General features: G+C 36.9%; 2 protein-coding genes and 1 long non-coding RNA gene across 4 annotated transcripts in view; 1 reads left to right on the top strand and 2 right to left on the bottom strand.

Annotated features, from left to right (window-relative positions):
* The window catches only part of LOC126756058 (uncharacterized), a 147,567-nt gene that overhangs the window by 8,267 nt on the left and 125,063 nt on the right, over positions 1–14,237 (top strand). The window lies entirely within an intron of this gene.
* Positions 9,354–11,517, bottom strand: LOC126756045 (regulator of nonsense transcripts 3B). Its single transcript, XM_050468855.1, has 3 exons — positions 11,305–11,517; positions 9,889–11,220; positions 9,354–9,824 (listed from the first exon to the last, which is right to left on the bottom strand). Exons 1-3 carry the CDS (start codon positions 11,413–11,415, stop codon positions 9,486–9,488), a joined length of 1,782 nt encoding a protein of 593 aa, XP_050324812.1. The 5' UTR covers positions 11,416–11,517; the 3' UTR covers positions 9,354–9,485.
* LOC126756054 (zinc finger protein 239-like) lies at positions 12,763–14,113 on the bottom strand. 2 transcript variants are annotated; one of them, XM_050468870.1, is made up of 4 exons: positions 13,998–14,113; positions 13,764–13,939; positions 13,108–13,670; positions 12,763–13,046 (listed from the first exon to the last, which is right to left on the bottom strand). In XM_050468870.1, the coding sequence occupies exons 2-4, from the start codon at positions 13,851–13,853 to the stop codon at positions 12,848–12,850; spliced, it is 852 nt and encodes a 283-aa protein (XP_050324827.1). In that variant the 5' UTR covers positions 13,854–13,939; positions 13,998–14,113; the 3' UTR covers positions 12,763–12,847. The 2 variants fall into 2 exon arrangements, with proteins under 2 accessions (XP_050324827.1, XP_050324826.1); XM_050468869.1 differs by having other exon boundaries at positions 13,764–13,911.

Genomic DNA, 14,237 nt, shown 5'->3' with positions numbered 1-14,237 from the left:
TGAACGCAGTTGTTCGTCCTGCCTTAAGGACATGCGTCCTAGAAATGCTTTTCCGAACTAACAACCTCTCTATTTATTGAAAAGCTTCCCATTTAGAGCTTTTGTGAGAACATTGGCCTTCGCTCCTGCTCCACACGTCAGTTTGAAGATTCCCCCTTGCCAAACAACCTCTCGTCGCTGTTTCATTTGGCAGTCTGCCGGTATTTGTTTATTTTGAACATTTTACACAGGCGGCTTTTTAGGCGCCACCTGATCGGCTTTTAACGGCAAAGCGCCAATAGTTTGGCAATAAAATTTCAGTATAGCCAGACGGTGGAAACGTCTTCATCTTTGCTCTCGACGTTCGGGTTGTATTCAGCAACAACTCATTGCCGATTGATGATTTTTATTTCTACTGACTCTCCCATTATTTCAGAAGTGTAATTATTGTTCATGTTTCATTCAATATATCGATGTTGGTATAAAGTGGTTGTTATGGGTATGAAAGAAGGTCCGATATAGAACATTATCAATTAATAAAATATATTTTATAATATATTTTGAGTTTATGCTACATTAAACGCTATGTTTACTTATCTCTTTGCTATTCTGTATTTGAAATCTAACAGTTTATCTTTAATGCGCTATTCCTTAAATGAGATATGACTTGGTATAGTACTTCCAAACATACTTCTACTAAGATACTTATTTTTTTTGCTCTTTTGATTTCTTACATCTACTTCTTAATCTTAATTATGTTTATGTAAACACGTGAAGTTGAAGGTTACCCCAGGGGAGGATGTAGTTACACATATTCGTCTTCTGATTTGCAATTCAAGTGCTGAACACATAGAGCGCGACAGTCGGCAAGCGACATCTGTCAAATATTAAAATACACACGTTCTAATGGACACAGTTATTTAGACAGCTGCACGACTACACGACTGCAGGCCGACAGTTGTCGCTCTCGCTAACTTCAAAATATTCTTATATTTGCCAACGACAGTAGGATGACAGTAAAGTTGACAGAGAGAATGTAAAATTATTCAAAGCTCTAACAACCCTTTACAAATAAAAGCATAAAATAGCTCTGTTATATCATTTGTAATAACAATTTATAATTTAAAACAAATAAATTTGCCTATTTACTTATTTTTTGCACAAAAAAATTTCACTTTGAACAAAATATTAAAATTTTATTGAAGTGAAAGGTATTAGTATGACCACAACGAAATTGTGTACATGCCGGCCATTGTTATGTCGCTGCCTTCTTACAAATGTTCATGTAGAAGAATTCACGACGCCATTTACAGTTCACTGTCGTGCTGCCATGTCGTGTCGCGCTCTATGTGTTCAGCACTTCAGTGTATGTAGGAATGCTGTTAATATTTTTAAAAGAGTTAGTCGTTAATTGTGAATTTCGAAATAATTATACGCTTAACGGGACAATTTAAGTTTTTCACGAAGTTTGTAACACCCAAAAAGAAACGTAAGAAACGTCTTTAAATAAACGATCAGCGTGCGGAGCTAATCGATTTAATCACGTCCGTCTGTCTATCCTTCCGTCTATATAGTACATATATAGGAACTAGTTCTTAATTTTTGAGAAATCTATCTGCTTATTTACGCCTGTTCTTTTCTCACCAAGACTCCACTCATTTGCCGGAACGGCCTATATCGGACCACAATATCATATAGCTGTCATACAAACTGAACTATCGGAATAAAGTGCCTGAATGAAAAGCTTTTTCATTTAACGAGATGGATTTAAGCAATGGCTTAGGATTGGTGCAATCTCCGAAGAAATTTTTCAGATCGATCCGTCTATCTGTGCAAGCTGTAAATTGAGTCAAAGTTGAGAAACTTGGTGCACGTGTTCCTTGGCAAAAAATTGAGAACGAATTCATAGATGGGCGTAACGGACCTAATCGAAAACCTATAAAGTGTCGTAACTCAGCTCTAAATTAAGTTACAGAACTGTAATTTTCACAGGGGATCGCAAGCAATTAGCAAGGTGTACCTGTGAACTAAAATTTTTTAAAAAGCGGGCCTAGCCCCGTCCTATAAAGTATTTAATAGAGATATCTCCTAAACCACTAAAGCTACATTACAATTCACTTTGCAGAAATAATGCTTTTGAAGTGTGTTAGCTTATGGCCAAAAACTATCCAAATCGGAACAAAAATCTTCAAGGCCCCAGTTCTTTTTGCGATTGAATCTGCTATTTTTATCGCTTGTCCCGTGAGAATTTCATGACATTTTATATATTGAAAGTGAAGTTATTGCGTTTTAAGCTGACACTTAAACTTGTGTTATCGGTGCGAAAATGAGCTTCAAACAAAGAGTCAACATTAAATTTTGTTTTAAAATTGGTAAAACTTTTGCCGAAACGTTTCAATTGATGAAACAAGTTTGTGGCGATGATTGCCTATCCCGTAGCAGAGTGCACGAATTCATGGAAATGGAATTGAACATCTCCAAAACATCGATTTATCGCATTTTGATCGAACATTTGGGCTTACGAAAGGTGTGTGCACGGTTTGTTCCTCACAAATTGACCGACGCCCAAAAATTGCTCAGAATCCAACATTCGAAGGATGATTATTTGACCAAAAATCACATCTAACCATTAACCACTCCCCGTATTCGCCCGATATGGCACCGTGCCACTTCTTCCTTTTCGGAAAAATGCATTTGCCCATAAAAGGAAAGCGTTATGCGGACGAAAAGGGCATTCAAAAGGCTTGCACCGGCATACTGGCGGCCATAACGGCCAACGAGCTAAAACACTCGTTCAACATACTTTTGGCCGTGCAAAAAGCTGTATGGAAGCAGAAGAAGACTATTTTGAATAAAATAAATTGATTTTGCCGAAAAAACTATTTGTTCTGTTTTTTTTAAGTCCTGTTTAATTTGGAACACACCTTAGATATATTTTTGTGCATAAAATGTATAAAATCGAATGAAAACTTGCCCTAGTTGCTGACTTTAACCGCATATACTCGTATTAGTGAGATACCTTAATAAAATCGGATCAATACTATCTCTTTCTGCCATACATGTACCTAATATAGGAGTTCCACAATTTAATGACTGTTGACTTATGCAACTATTTTAAAATAAACTCGTGATCTTTGGAAGTAGCAATAGTATGATTTGTTTGGTTACACTCGAATTTGCTCTTCTCTGCTTGCTTAATTATATAATTACTTATTTTAGAGAAAAATATAAATCGGATGATAAGATAAAAATTTTACTTTTCCAAGACAAATGTTGCGAAAACAAGTTTTGGGTGAGATAACAGAGTAATTGTTTCTCGATATATTCCAAAAATTTTGAAGTGATTTCAATGAAGCAAACAGTTCTCTTTGCGGAGCAGTTCCTTTATGGTATGGGAACCGACCATAATGTCCCTTAGCAGTAGATGAGGCGTGAAATTAGTCTATTAAATCTTACTGCCGATAGTAACTTTAAACTTCCCTCTGAAGTTTACCATTTTGGTAATGTTATCCCTCGTGAGAAGAGCCGTTGGTGTTTCATCACATTAGACCTTCATTTACTAGATTACCTTCCCTCGGTCACATCCTTCTGCTCTCATTTGAAGAATTGTATGTTTAGCTAGAGTGGTGTGACTTTGTATTTCTCCCGGTTCCCAATTCGCTTGGCCTTGTTGAATAGACGGCGGATAGTTGAGAGGTACCACAGCCAATCGTATACCTTTTAGAGCATTTGAATACTTGCGCTGACCCTCCACAACAGTCACAACAGTAGCGTTATCTGTTCGCTCTTGCGCTTCTATGTTTGTCCTACTTGCGTTATCAGTTGCGCTGCCTTTTTGCTGCCTCGCCTTTCTTTCGGGACCGCGTTAACTGGACGTCGCTTCTGAATCCTGCTACCCCGTTTTGCAACGGACACGGTTTTTACACCCTTCGGTCTCTCTGAGGCTGCATTGGAATTGCTACCTCTCACCCTGTTTCGGGATAGCTTTTGCGATACCAGTTTAGGCTGGCGCCACTCACACCAACCCAACTCAGATAGTCTGGGCTGGCAAGACAACTAGCTACTGATTGAGGTGACAATCTGTCTCCCTCCTCTCTTCTTATTGCGCCCACCTCCGGTACAATTCCTTTGCAGCAGAGCCTGGCAGGAGGAGTTGTTGTGGGGATTGCACTAACATTTCCGGCCTCAGCGGATGTCGCCTGAAGAGCGCTGCGGCGGTCCGGTGCTCCGTGCGAATACAGCCGACTTTACCTCCTGGCTGCAAATCATCCAATTGGCGCGAGTCGCATAGCGCCCTGAATTAGGAGGTGCCAGTTCTTGGTTATCACACTCAGGCGGCCTTAAGTAATCAACTTGAGGAGTGCCATGCGGCACCCTATGCAGGTTGAGGGGGGACCGAAAATACCTTCTGACTTAAGCCCCTGCACCACGTCAACGTACCTGTGATTTGCAGAGACAGAGGAAGGTATACCAAAAAAACTTTTCAAAAAATTTTCATTTAAAAGCACTTCAGTTTATTGCTGATCTTCTTTCAGACCGTATAGTTAAATACCCTTCATGTGTATCACAAAACATATTTTTGTCTTACAAAGCAGTAATAACATTTAAATTTTAAGTCGACACGGCTTGTGACTGAATAAAACTTATGCAGGATCACAACTTTGCGCAGCCGATTTTCAGGCTTCCAATTTGCTTTATTAATTTTTACCTTAGCTATCTCATAACTCATATTGACTTAAGAAACATATTTTATATGTAAAATATTCTCTCAAACATCACTATTCGATTTTAAACAACTTGCTCAATACGAAAATTATCAAATATATGAACTCATGCATACATACATATGTACATACACATACAAATAAAAAGTTTAAATACTTATATTAACATTTTCATAAAACTGAATTTTTTGTTGTGCCAATTGTTCCTTCTACTCCTATAACTGTATTACATTTCGAATAGTAACTGTCATTAACTGCACGAAAAAGCATAAAAAAATTACAAGGTATTAACTTTTTCTAGTGGCCACACAAATTTTAATATTATTGGATCATTCATTCGACTAGAACGTAAAAGTGAATAGTATGTATGTGTATGTTAGTATATGTTTGCAAGTCTGTGAGTAGTTGAACTCAACAAAAACTTGTCATTAAAATTGGCTGTCAAGAGTGACATCTAAAAATAGTGAGCCTGTTACGCAAAATAAATTAAATGGCAGATGACTTTGCAAGAACCTGTATACATACATACAATATATGAGTAGTTATAGTATAAGGGTATGTTTTCTAGTTCAATGAATGAGTAGATTTCTCAAAGGGAAAAGTTGTAAAAATCGAATGAATTAATATTGATATATTGAAGACGATCAGAGGTAATCATCAATGAGTGAAATATGTAAAGAGAAAGTGAAGAATCTGAAATCTGCTCACTGCCCACAAAATACGATGCGTTTCGATTTCGGAAACGTCGTCCTAGTAAAAACCATTGTTTCCATCAACAATAGAGTTGTGTGCATACAATTACACACAATAGAAATGATGCCCGAATGTATGTATGTATGTACAAATTGACTTGTGGTAATTGAATTCGTATACAAAATTCACTAAAAATATTTCTGTTTCTATGTCGACGCTATGTCTTTGACCCACCTTAAAACTATCACCATTCTTCCTTGAAAAAAGCTCCTAAAGAGAAAACAAACAATTAAACAGAAAAGCAGGGAGATGTTATGTTCGATGGCTGATAAATTCTAGTTACCATCAAAACTTGTACGATAAACGAAGGCAACCCGCATTTGATTTAATACAACAAATTAAAGTTTGTTTTAATCCCAAACATCTTAATTTAAAATTGAAAATTTTCTTGATAAAATGACGCCGACGAGAAAAAATGTTAATTCAGAAACAATTTCCATTTTTTTAATTATTAATTAAATGGTTTGGATTAAACCTAAAATTTTTCATTTTTTATTCGGTTTGTGTGATTAAATTTTTTCTAATTTTTTAATTGGGTATGTAAGATTAAATTCTTTTTAATGTCGTATTTGGGATTAGAAAATCTTAATTCAAATATTAATTCACAGAGTTTTAGCTTTGTATAATGAAGGCAATGGGAGATTCTTCTTCTTCTTTACTGGCGTAGACACCGCTTACGCGATTATAGCCGAGTTAACAACAGCGCGCTAGTCGTTTCTTCTTTCCTCTTCATCTGCTTACCCCGGCGGGTATTGAGTCGAATACTTTCAGATTTTTTCTTTGCTACCTTATCCAGTCTGGAGAAAGCAGAACTTGAGGCCAATGATATTAATATCATCGGTATACGCCAGCAGCTATACACCCTTATAGAAGATTGTACCTGCTCGATTAAGTTCTGCAGCTCGAATTATTTTCTCCAAGGGCAGATTGAAGAAGTCGCACGAAAGGGAATCGCCTTGTCGAAACCTCGTTTGGTATCGAACGGCTCGGAGAGGTCCTTCGCGATGCCGACGGAGCTTTTGGTGTTGCTCAACGTCATCTTACACAGCCGTATTAGTTTTGCGGGGATACCAAATTCAGACATCGCGGCATAAAGGCAGCTCCTTTCCGTGCTGTCAAAAGCAGCAGACGAAGAGGTGCTGTGAGTCGATTCTCTTCTCAAGGGTCTTTTTCCAAGATTTTTCGCATGGTGAATATCCGGTCGGTTGTTGATTTTCCAGGTCGATTTGTCGATAGAACCTTATACGCGATGTTTAGGAGACTTATCCCACAGTAGTTGGCGCAGATTTTAGGGTATCCTTTTTTGTGGATTGGGCAGAGCACACTTAAATCCCAATTGTCGGACATGCTTTCGTCCGACTATATTCTACAAAGAAGTTGTTGCATGCTCCTTATCAGCTCTTCGCTGCCGCTTTGTTGTTCTTCAGACGGGCAATTGCTATTCGAACTTCTTCATGGTCGGGCAATGGAACGTCTGCTCCATCGTCATCGATTGGGGAATCGGGTTCGCCTTCTCCTGTCGTTATGCTTTTTCTGCCATTCAGCAGGCTAGAGAAGTGTTCCATAATTTTAGTATGCCCTGGACCTCAGTCACTAGATAACCTTCTGTTAGTCGGCGCATCTTTTCGTACAAATTTCGAGCATCACCCCTGTCGCCCCACTTGTCAAATTTTTCGTACTCACTCAATTCGGCCCTCTCTTTTTCTGTCTGCAAATGCGTCTCGCTTCCCTCTTCAACTCTCCCATCCCGCACGTGTTGTGGTCGATCGTAAAGTTGCGAGGTAGACAATCTGTTTTCTCTCCGCTGCGACACGGCACTCCTCATCGTAACAGCTGTTCTTTCGCATTGTCCGAAAACCAATGGTTTCACTCCATTCATATTCAGCGCTAAACCATTAATATAATTATATAACTTTTAAGAAAAATTTTGCATTTTATTCAAAAATCAGTCATTTTGAACAACCTAAACGATTTAAAGTCAGCTCGAAAGTCGGGAATTACTTTACAGGGTAAATAAGGGGCAGAGAAAGGTCTGGTCTTGTTGTATTAATTTTTGACATTGCTCATATTGGAGAATTGACCCGATTCAACTCATTTTCGCCATACAGACATACTATTATAAGGAACTCCAAGTATCAAATTTGATATATATGCTGAATGAGAAAGAGGGGATGTTCGAGTCTCAATCACTGCGACAGTATCGCAAGGCATCATATTCGACGCAAAAATGTTGCAATATAAGTATCAGCTGAGTATTTGCAGAAAAGCAACACTGTCGCAATATTGCTGCAGTTATTTGCTTGCTCGAACATCCCCAGAATCAAATGGATTTAAAGTTGTTTTATATGGGAAGTAGGCAGACTTGTAATATTTTTGTACTGTAACATAGGAATTTGAGGGTACTGTTATCACCGAATTTGATTGCAACTGGTCGAATAGGTCCGCTGTCATCGTCTAATTTTGACACCGGCTGCTATAAAGTCCTCTTGTACCATCCTGGATGTAAAATTGAATGTCTCTGACGCATTTAGCCATTGACTTGTCGCACTTTTAGTAAATTTTAACAAAACCGATATTTGAGAGTATGCGGGGTTATCATCCGATTTCACCGGTTTTCACACTATCGTAAGAGGTGTCAAAAGGAATTGTTCTGTGCAAATTGGGGTGACAATAGCTTGATGGTTTGGGGGATAAACCTATTAGGCGTGGGCCATTCACACTTTTTAATCCCAATGTATAAATTTGCCATTAACGGCGTTTTGCTTGTCAATGTTATTTTGCTTGGTACATTTGCGTTACAAAAGAATTTATGTATGTACATACATATGTACATATGTATATGTTTACCAATTTACATTTATCTTTATTGAAGCTTCAGTATGCTTTTTATATATAATTTTTTTATAATTTTGTTCACCTAACGGTTGTTTATTCATATTTATGTATAACTAATCGGGATAGATATGGATTTATATATGTATGTATATGTACTTATGTTGGGGATTTTGTTCGTAGATGATTCCATTTTGTTGTACACTTTTATCTTACTTTAGCACAATAACTTCAATTTATTATTATTATTTCTATTAATATAGCACAGCAAGTTATGTTTCTATCGATGCCACTTTTCGAATTATGTCTTTTTAATAATAGAGTATCTTCTTGACTAACATGGATGAAATCTGAGCAATACCTCCCCTAGGAACCATATACTATATATATTCATCAATCTCTGAGATGTTTTAATGAAATTCAGAGCCTCTAATTCTGGTATTGATGTCTCCTAAATCCAAAACGGTATAAAGTCGGGGCAAAGTATTCTTAAGCCCTCATGTACATATGTTACATACCTTACATACGGTATCGGTCAGTGTATGTACGATATCGTTGCAAAATAAACAAAGTATAGTATAATATTGGCTATGCTATAGTTAAATGAGAAAATGTGCGATATCGATCGTCAAATGATTTTCATTAGTCGAGAATGAAATTGAGAAAATTATTCCCCCTCTTAGAGCTTTGCACATTACGAGAGTATGAAATGTTCTGTTACGCCCGAACTTAGCCCTTGCCAATTTCTTTAACTTCTTTCTCACTACACGGTGATAATGCGAAAACGCATCTTTAGAATGCATATCATTTGTTAAATAGAAGTATTAGCACGAATAAGATAATTATTTATTACAGATTCATAAATCCAATAATATCTAGTTATGTTTCTTCAGATAAAATGTTTAATATATTACGAATAATAAATACATATGTATATTACTCATACTCAAATGATTGTAAACCGTAGTACTTTAGTAGCCGGCTAACTTGGCACTATTTGAGTGATGGAAATCCCGGTAAACGAAATTGAAATTAAAACCATTAATCAAAATAAAACAATACAGAAAAGTGTAAATTTCAATGTAATTTGTGAAAGATATCGCCAATATTGAAAATTAAAAGTTAAAATCACATGTAAAAAAATCAAACTTTAATTTAGAGGTTTTTTATAAATTCCGATAAAAACTTAAACAATTTTTATTCCTCAGTGCATTTTGCTGCATCTTGGGATTCAATAACCTCATTTTCAGCTGCAATTGATTTGGACAGTTCCATTTCATCCTTTTGATCGGATTCAATGGGATCAGGCGAAGTTTTTTGTTTGTCCTTATTGTTACGCCTTTCTGCCCGTCGCTCTGAATAACGAGACACCTTTTTAGTTCTCGTTTCCTCTTTTTTTACGCTTTCACAATCAGATGTAGGATTGCTACGAGTGTCGCTCTTCCCACTACTTAGAGGTTGAGATGTACTGGGATCACGCTCTTCCGAAATACGTAAACGTGCTTTCGGTTGATAGATGGCAATCGAAGGACGATCCTTTTTGAAATGCAAATATATACATAAAATAAATCTTGTACATTAAAGACTATAGTGCAAGTACCTTATTTCTAATACGGCGCTGTTCATCAGCAGCCCTTTGTTTTGGCGTACGAGTATCAAGTTCTACATTCGAATCAAATTTCTTCAGACCTTCCATTGTCGGTTTCGTTTCAGCTTCCTTTTCGTCATCTTTTTCGGATAATTTTTCGTCAGACAATTTTCTCTGCTTATCTTTCATTTCTTGTTGTTTATGTTTGGGGACAAACTCCTTGGCGGTTGCTACACTACGTATAAAATTCATAACAGACTCGCTAACAATAGCTTCTCCGCCAGCAACTGCGGCAGCGGCTGCAGCTCTTATAGCTTCTGACGCTGTACTTTCGGTTTTAAGCACTTCATCGCCAACTGAGGAATCCTTGGCCTTCTCTTTTTCTTTATCTTTGCGGTTGCGATTTCTATCTCGTTCTCGACGTTCACTGTAACGTTTTCCACCTTCTTTACGTTGTGCTTGCTTCCCATCATCTGATTTATTTTCACGTTGTGGCTGTTCTCGACTTTTTTTATCGTTGGCCAAATTAGATTCGACATTATTAGTTTGATTTGATTTGCCTTCGCCGCCTTTATCTCTTTGATCCCGTTCTTGTCGTTTACGTTCAAATTCCTCTCGCCTTCTTTGATTGCGCTCAGCTCGTCTCTGGGAACGTGAGCTTTTACCCTCTTCATGCGGTTGTTGCTGGTTGTTCTTTTCACCGACAATATTTTCCTTGCCACTGGCCAACTTATTTCCACCTTTGCCGCCGCCTCCTTCGTTATTTGATATAATTTTTGTTACTTGTTGTTGAGATTGTGCCTGTTTTCTTTTTTCTTTGTCGTCATCGCGCTGGCGACGCTTCTCCTCTTGTCGCCGTTTGGCCTCTTCACGTCGCTTTTCTTTTTTATTGGCTAGATACTGAAGTAATGGTGTTGAAGTGATTTTCTCTTCTTTTTTGCGATCCAAACTAAATTCTAATTTGCTTTCACCACCTTTTGCAGCTTCTCGGTCTTCTTCTAACTTTGTTAGGAACTGTTGATAATGCGACTCTTGCTCAATGGTGTTCACTTTACTGTCAACTCTACGTGATTTATTTTTAACGAGTCCTTGGAATGGTGCAAACTCAACGATAGCTGGATACTCAGCACCTTTGGAATCTACAAAAACGTATCCATCAAATCGATCTCTAAACAAAAACACATCGTCATAGTTCTTCATTGTTATATAGGCCCGGCAGGTAGCGTCATATCCCAAAGACCAATCGGGTGCAGCGAAATAGTAAAAATCATGTGGTGGCAGTGGATCTATTTGTTTCAGAAACTCTTCCTCAGTCATAGTAGGTGGCAAATGTCGAATAACGATCTATGATATTAGTAAAGTCCCATATACATATATACCAAATATATATATATACAATAATATAATCTAAGGCACTAACAAACTTACCTTCGTTTGCGGCTTTTGCTTTTCTTTTTTATGAGCACGTTTATTGGTACGCTCCTTTTCGGATTTTCCAGACTTAACATCGGGCTTTCCTCCATTTTCAACTTTTGTCATTATTAATATTCAATCCAATATAATTAAAGTCTATGCTTGAATTGGAAATGAAATTGTTTACAATATAATAATCTTCCAACTGCAATGTTAATCATTAAAACCAGCTGATTTTCAAGTTTGTACAGGGTAATCAAGTCTTTGAAATTAGAGGTGTTTTTATGTTCTGCTCTTGCTTCGCTTTGCTTCAAACATAGCCTTTGATAGAAAAGTTCGATGAATGCTTTTATTTCAGTTGTATAAATATGAGTAAAAGCATATATCAAGATGTCAGGTTCACAAAGAAATTTCGCTTCGCTTTGCGTCAGACATTTAATTTGACAGCTCCATGAGTACCTAACTGTATCATTAAGAACGTCGCTCTCTATGTGTTCAGCACATAAGTGTTTTTAGAAACGTTGCTGAGTAAGCAGCCCTTGTCCAAATACGAATCCTTATCCATTGTCGTGGTGTAGGAATATACTTTAAGTGATGAAAACGGAAACATTTTGAAGTTAGGACTGTTAGTACAGCCATTCAATCATCTGCATCATGTTCGTCGTGAAGTTCATATCATAGGTCTAGCAAAATTGGAGTTTTTTTTATTTGTTTACGCTGCAGTTACACGATCAAAAACTTGCTGTCATGTTGATCACACAAACTACTTATCAAAATTGATTTAAATTAACACCGGTGACGTAGGCTGCAAGCAACTTGATACAACTTTATATAACAATACTAGTTTTAAGATGCCGTTATGACGCAAACCTCAAAAATTTTTGAAAATGTTGGATGAAATTACATACATGATATACTTACATATATTTTGATATCAATACATGAATATAACGAAATATTCATATTTCCGAAAATTGCATGACATTTGTTTCCAAAACTAGGCATCAGCTGTTTTAACTTGATCGTCAACTTGTCCTACGACAGAGTGAGATTGAGGTAGTAGAAAAATATGAGCATATTGCAACTTGAAAGTAATTTCTTGATATTGCAACATCTGGGTTATAAAGGAAGCATTCTGCTTATGAGAGAACGTTTTATGTGAAAATATACCGGAGAATTCACGTATTATAGTTCTAAATATGCTATGTACACACATATACATTTTTTCTAACTTACTCCGATCGTTTGATAATATTGTATTTACAAATCGTAGTGCGATTCTAGACTTATATTCACTACTTCGAATAAATCTGAATACCTACTAATAAAAACATCTGTTTCGTCCCACGAAATTCGAAAACACGTATCCGGAACCGACCCATACTGTTGTCCATTCAAGCGCTACCAACTACATTCCTAAAAACTATGTGAGCAATATTTTCTTTCGCTACAACAACATGCACACAAAAAATATTTATTAATGATTCTTGCCTATTTTAGGTCAATTTAAATTTATTTCTCACATTACTTGCATATTACGTATTTCAATACATTAACTTTATCGGGTGGTTTCAATAATTATCTCATGAGTGTCTAGATGTGCAACCTCGAACTTCATTGGAGAGTACATGTCGACGGAGGTATTTGTGTCCAGAGCTTCAACTTTCGGTTGCACTGCACCAGTACAGGCACTCTCATGCATTTCAAAATCTGCAAAGTTATCGTAAATACTTCGACAAATTGCACACTCAAAAGCTCTGCAAGAAAAAAAAACAAACAATTGGGGTTACACTTATCATATTAAAAGTGTTTACTTACACAGGTTGCGATGCCAACTCAATACTTTGGCGCGCTGCCGCTGTAGCTGCTGCAACTGTAGCTGCAATATCTACTTCAACACCTTCTTTTACATGAGATTGCAAATGTTTCTTGAAATTACTAAGTTGAATAAATGATTTTTGACATATTCCACAGGCGTAAGGTTTTGCATTCAAATGACCCATTATATGCTTCTTAAGATTAACACGCTGAGAGAAATAGCGACCACAACGCTTACAACGGAATGGTTTTTCCCCAGTGTGAGTTAATTGATGGCGATGCATGTTACTCTGTTGAGTAAAGGATTTGGTACAAAAGTTGCATTGATACGGTCTTTCGCCATTATGCACCGAAAAGTGACGTTGTAAGTTTACAGCTTGTGCAAAAGCTTTTTCGCATATATGACATACAAATGGGCGGACATCATTATGCACCTTCATGTGGCGTTCCAAATTGCCACCATTGCAGAAAAATTTGGAGCACAACTTGCATTCATAAGATGATTTTGCTTGAAAATGTACTTCTTTTTTATGAAGAAGCTGATCCCTTTTACATGAGAAAGTCTATTTCAGAAAGAATATTTATTAATACAAGCACCCATTGAACATGACACGGTTGTGTGTGTCTGATGTACATTAGCACATAACTTTATTTACCTTTTTGCACCTCTTACAATTATATGTTGGCGTAGGGGCTGGTTCCTCAAATTCGTCGGCTGCAGACATATTGAAATGAATAGAGTCCATAAAACTACCCAATTAACTATAACTCACAACATAACAAACTGAACGCATGCTAGCGATTCTGGAAGAGTGGAAATACATAACTCGCACTGTTAAAATACGTATTTTAAAGGTCTTATATATTAAAACTAAAATAAAAAAACACACCTTGTTATCAAATTTATATAATTTACTTCACAATCTGCATTTGCTAAATAAAAACGCAAATTATTCTCTTGTCTGTAACAGCGGTAATCTTCTTAATAGCTGAAAAAACAAGGTAAAAAATCTGACAGTATTTTCGACGAAAACTCGCCAGTTTTTGACAGCTCAACTCGTTATTAATTAACGAATTTTTCATAATCCATTAAGGTGAAACTATATAACACGGTTGCGTATACGTTAATG

This window comes from Bactrocera neohumeralis, chromosome 4 (genome assembly GCF_024586455.1).
Source record: "Bactrocera neohumeralis isolate Rockhampton chromosome 4, APGP_CSIRO_Bneo_wtdbg2-racon-allhic-juicebox.fasta_v2, whole genome shotgun sequence".
In the NCBI taxonomy this organism is placed as follows: domain Eukaryota; kingdom Metazoa; phylum Arthropoda; class Insecta; order Diptera; family Tephritidae; genus Bactrocera; species Bactrocera neohumeralis.
Note: the sequence above shows the minus strand (reverse complement) of the source record. Positions and strands in the feature narration are given on the sequence as shown.

What these genes read in the sequence shown, in the direction of transcription:
- LOC126756045 (XM_050468855.1), bottom strand. Translation starts at nt 11,415, where the DNA reads ATGACAAAAGTTGAAAATGGAGGAAAGCCCGATGTTAAGTCTGGAAAA. An exon ending in AGCAAAAGCCGCAAACGAAG is followed by an intron (nt 11,221 to 11,304) that starts GTAAGTTTGTTA and finishes CTAATATCATAG; the next exon opens with ATCGTTATTCGACATTTGCC. An exon ending in AGCGCCGTATTAGAAATAAG is followed by an intron (nt 9,825 to 9,888) that starts GTACTTGCACTA and finishes CATTTCAAAAAG; the next exon opens with GATCGTCCTTCGATTGCCAT.
- LOC126756054 (XM_050468870.1), bottom strand. Translation starts at nt 13,853, where the DNA reads ATGGACTCTATTCATTTCAATATGTCTGCAGCCGACGAATTTGAGGAA. An exon ending in ATTGTAAGAGGTGCAAAAAG is followed by an intron (nt 13,671 to 13,763) that starts GTAAATAAAGTT and finishes TTTCTGAAATAG; the next exon opens with ACTTTCTCATGTAAAAGGGA. An exon ending in GAGTTGGCATCGCAACCTGT is followed by an intron (nt 13,047 to 13,107) that starts GTAAGTAAACAC and finishes TTTTTCTTGCAG; the next exon opens with AGCTTTTGAGTGTGCAATTT.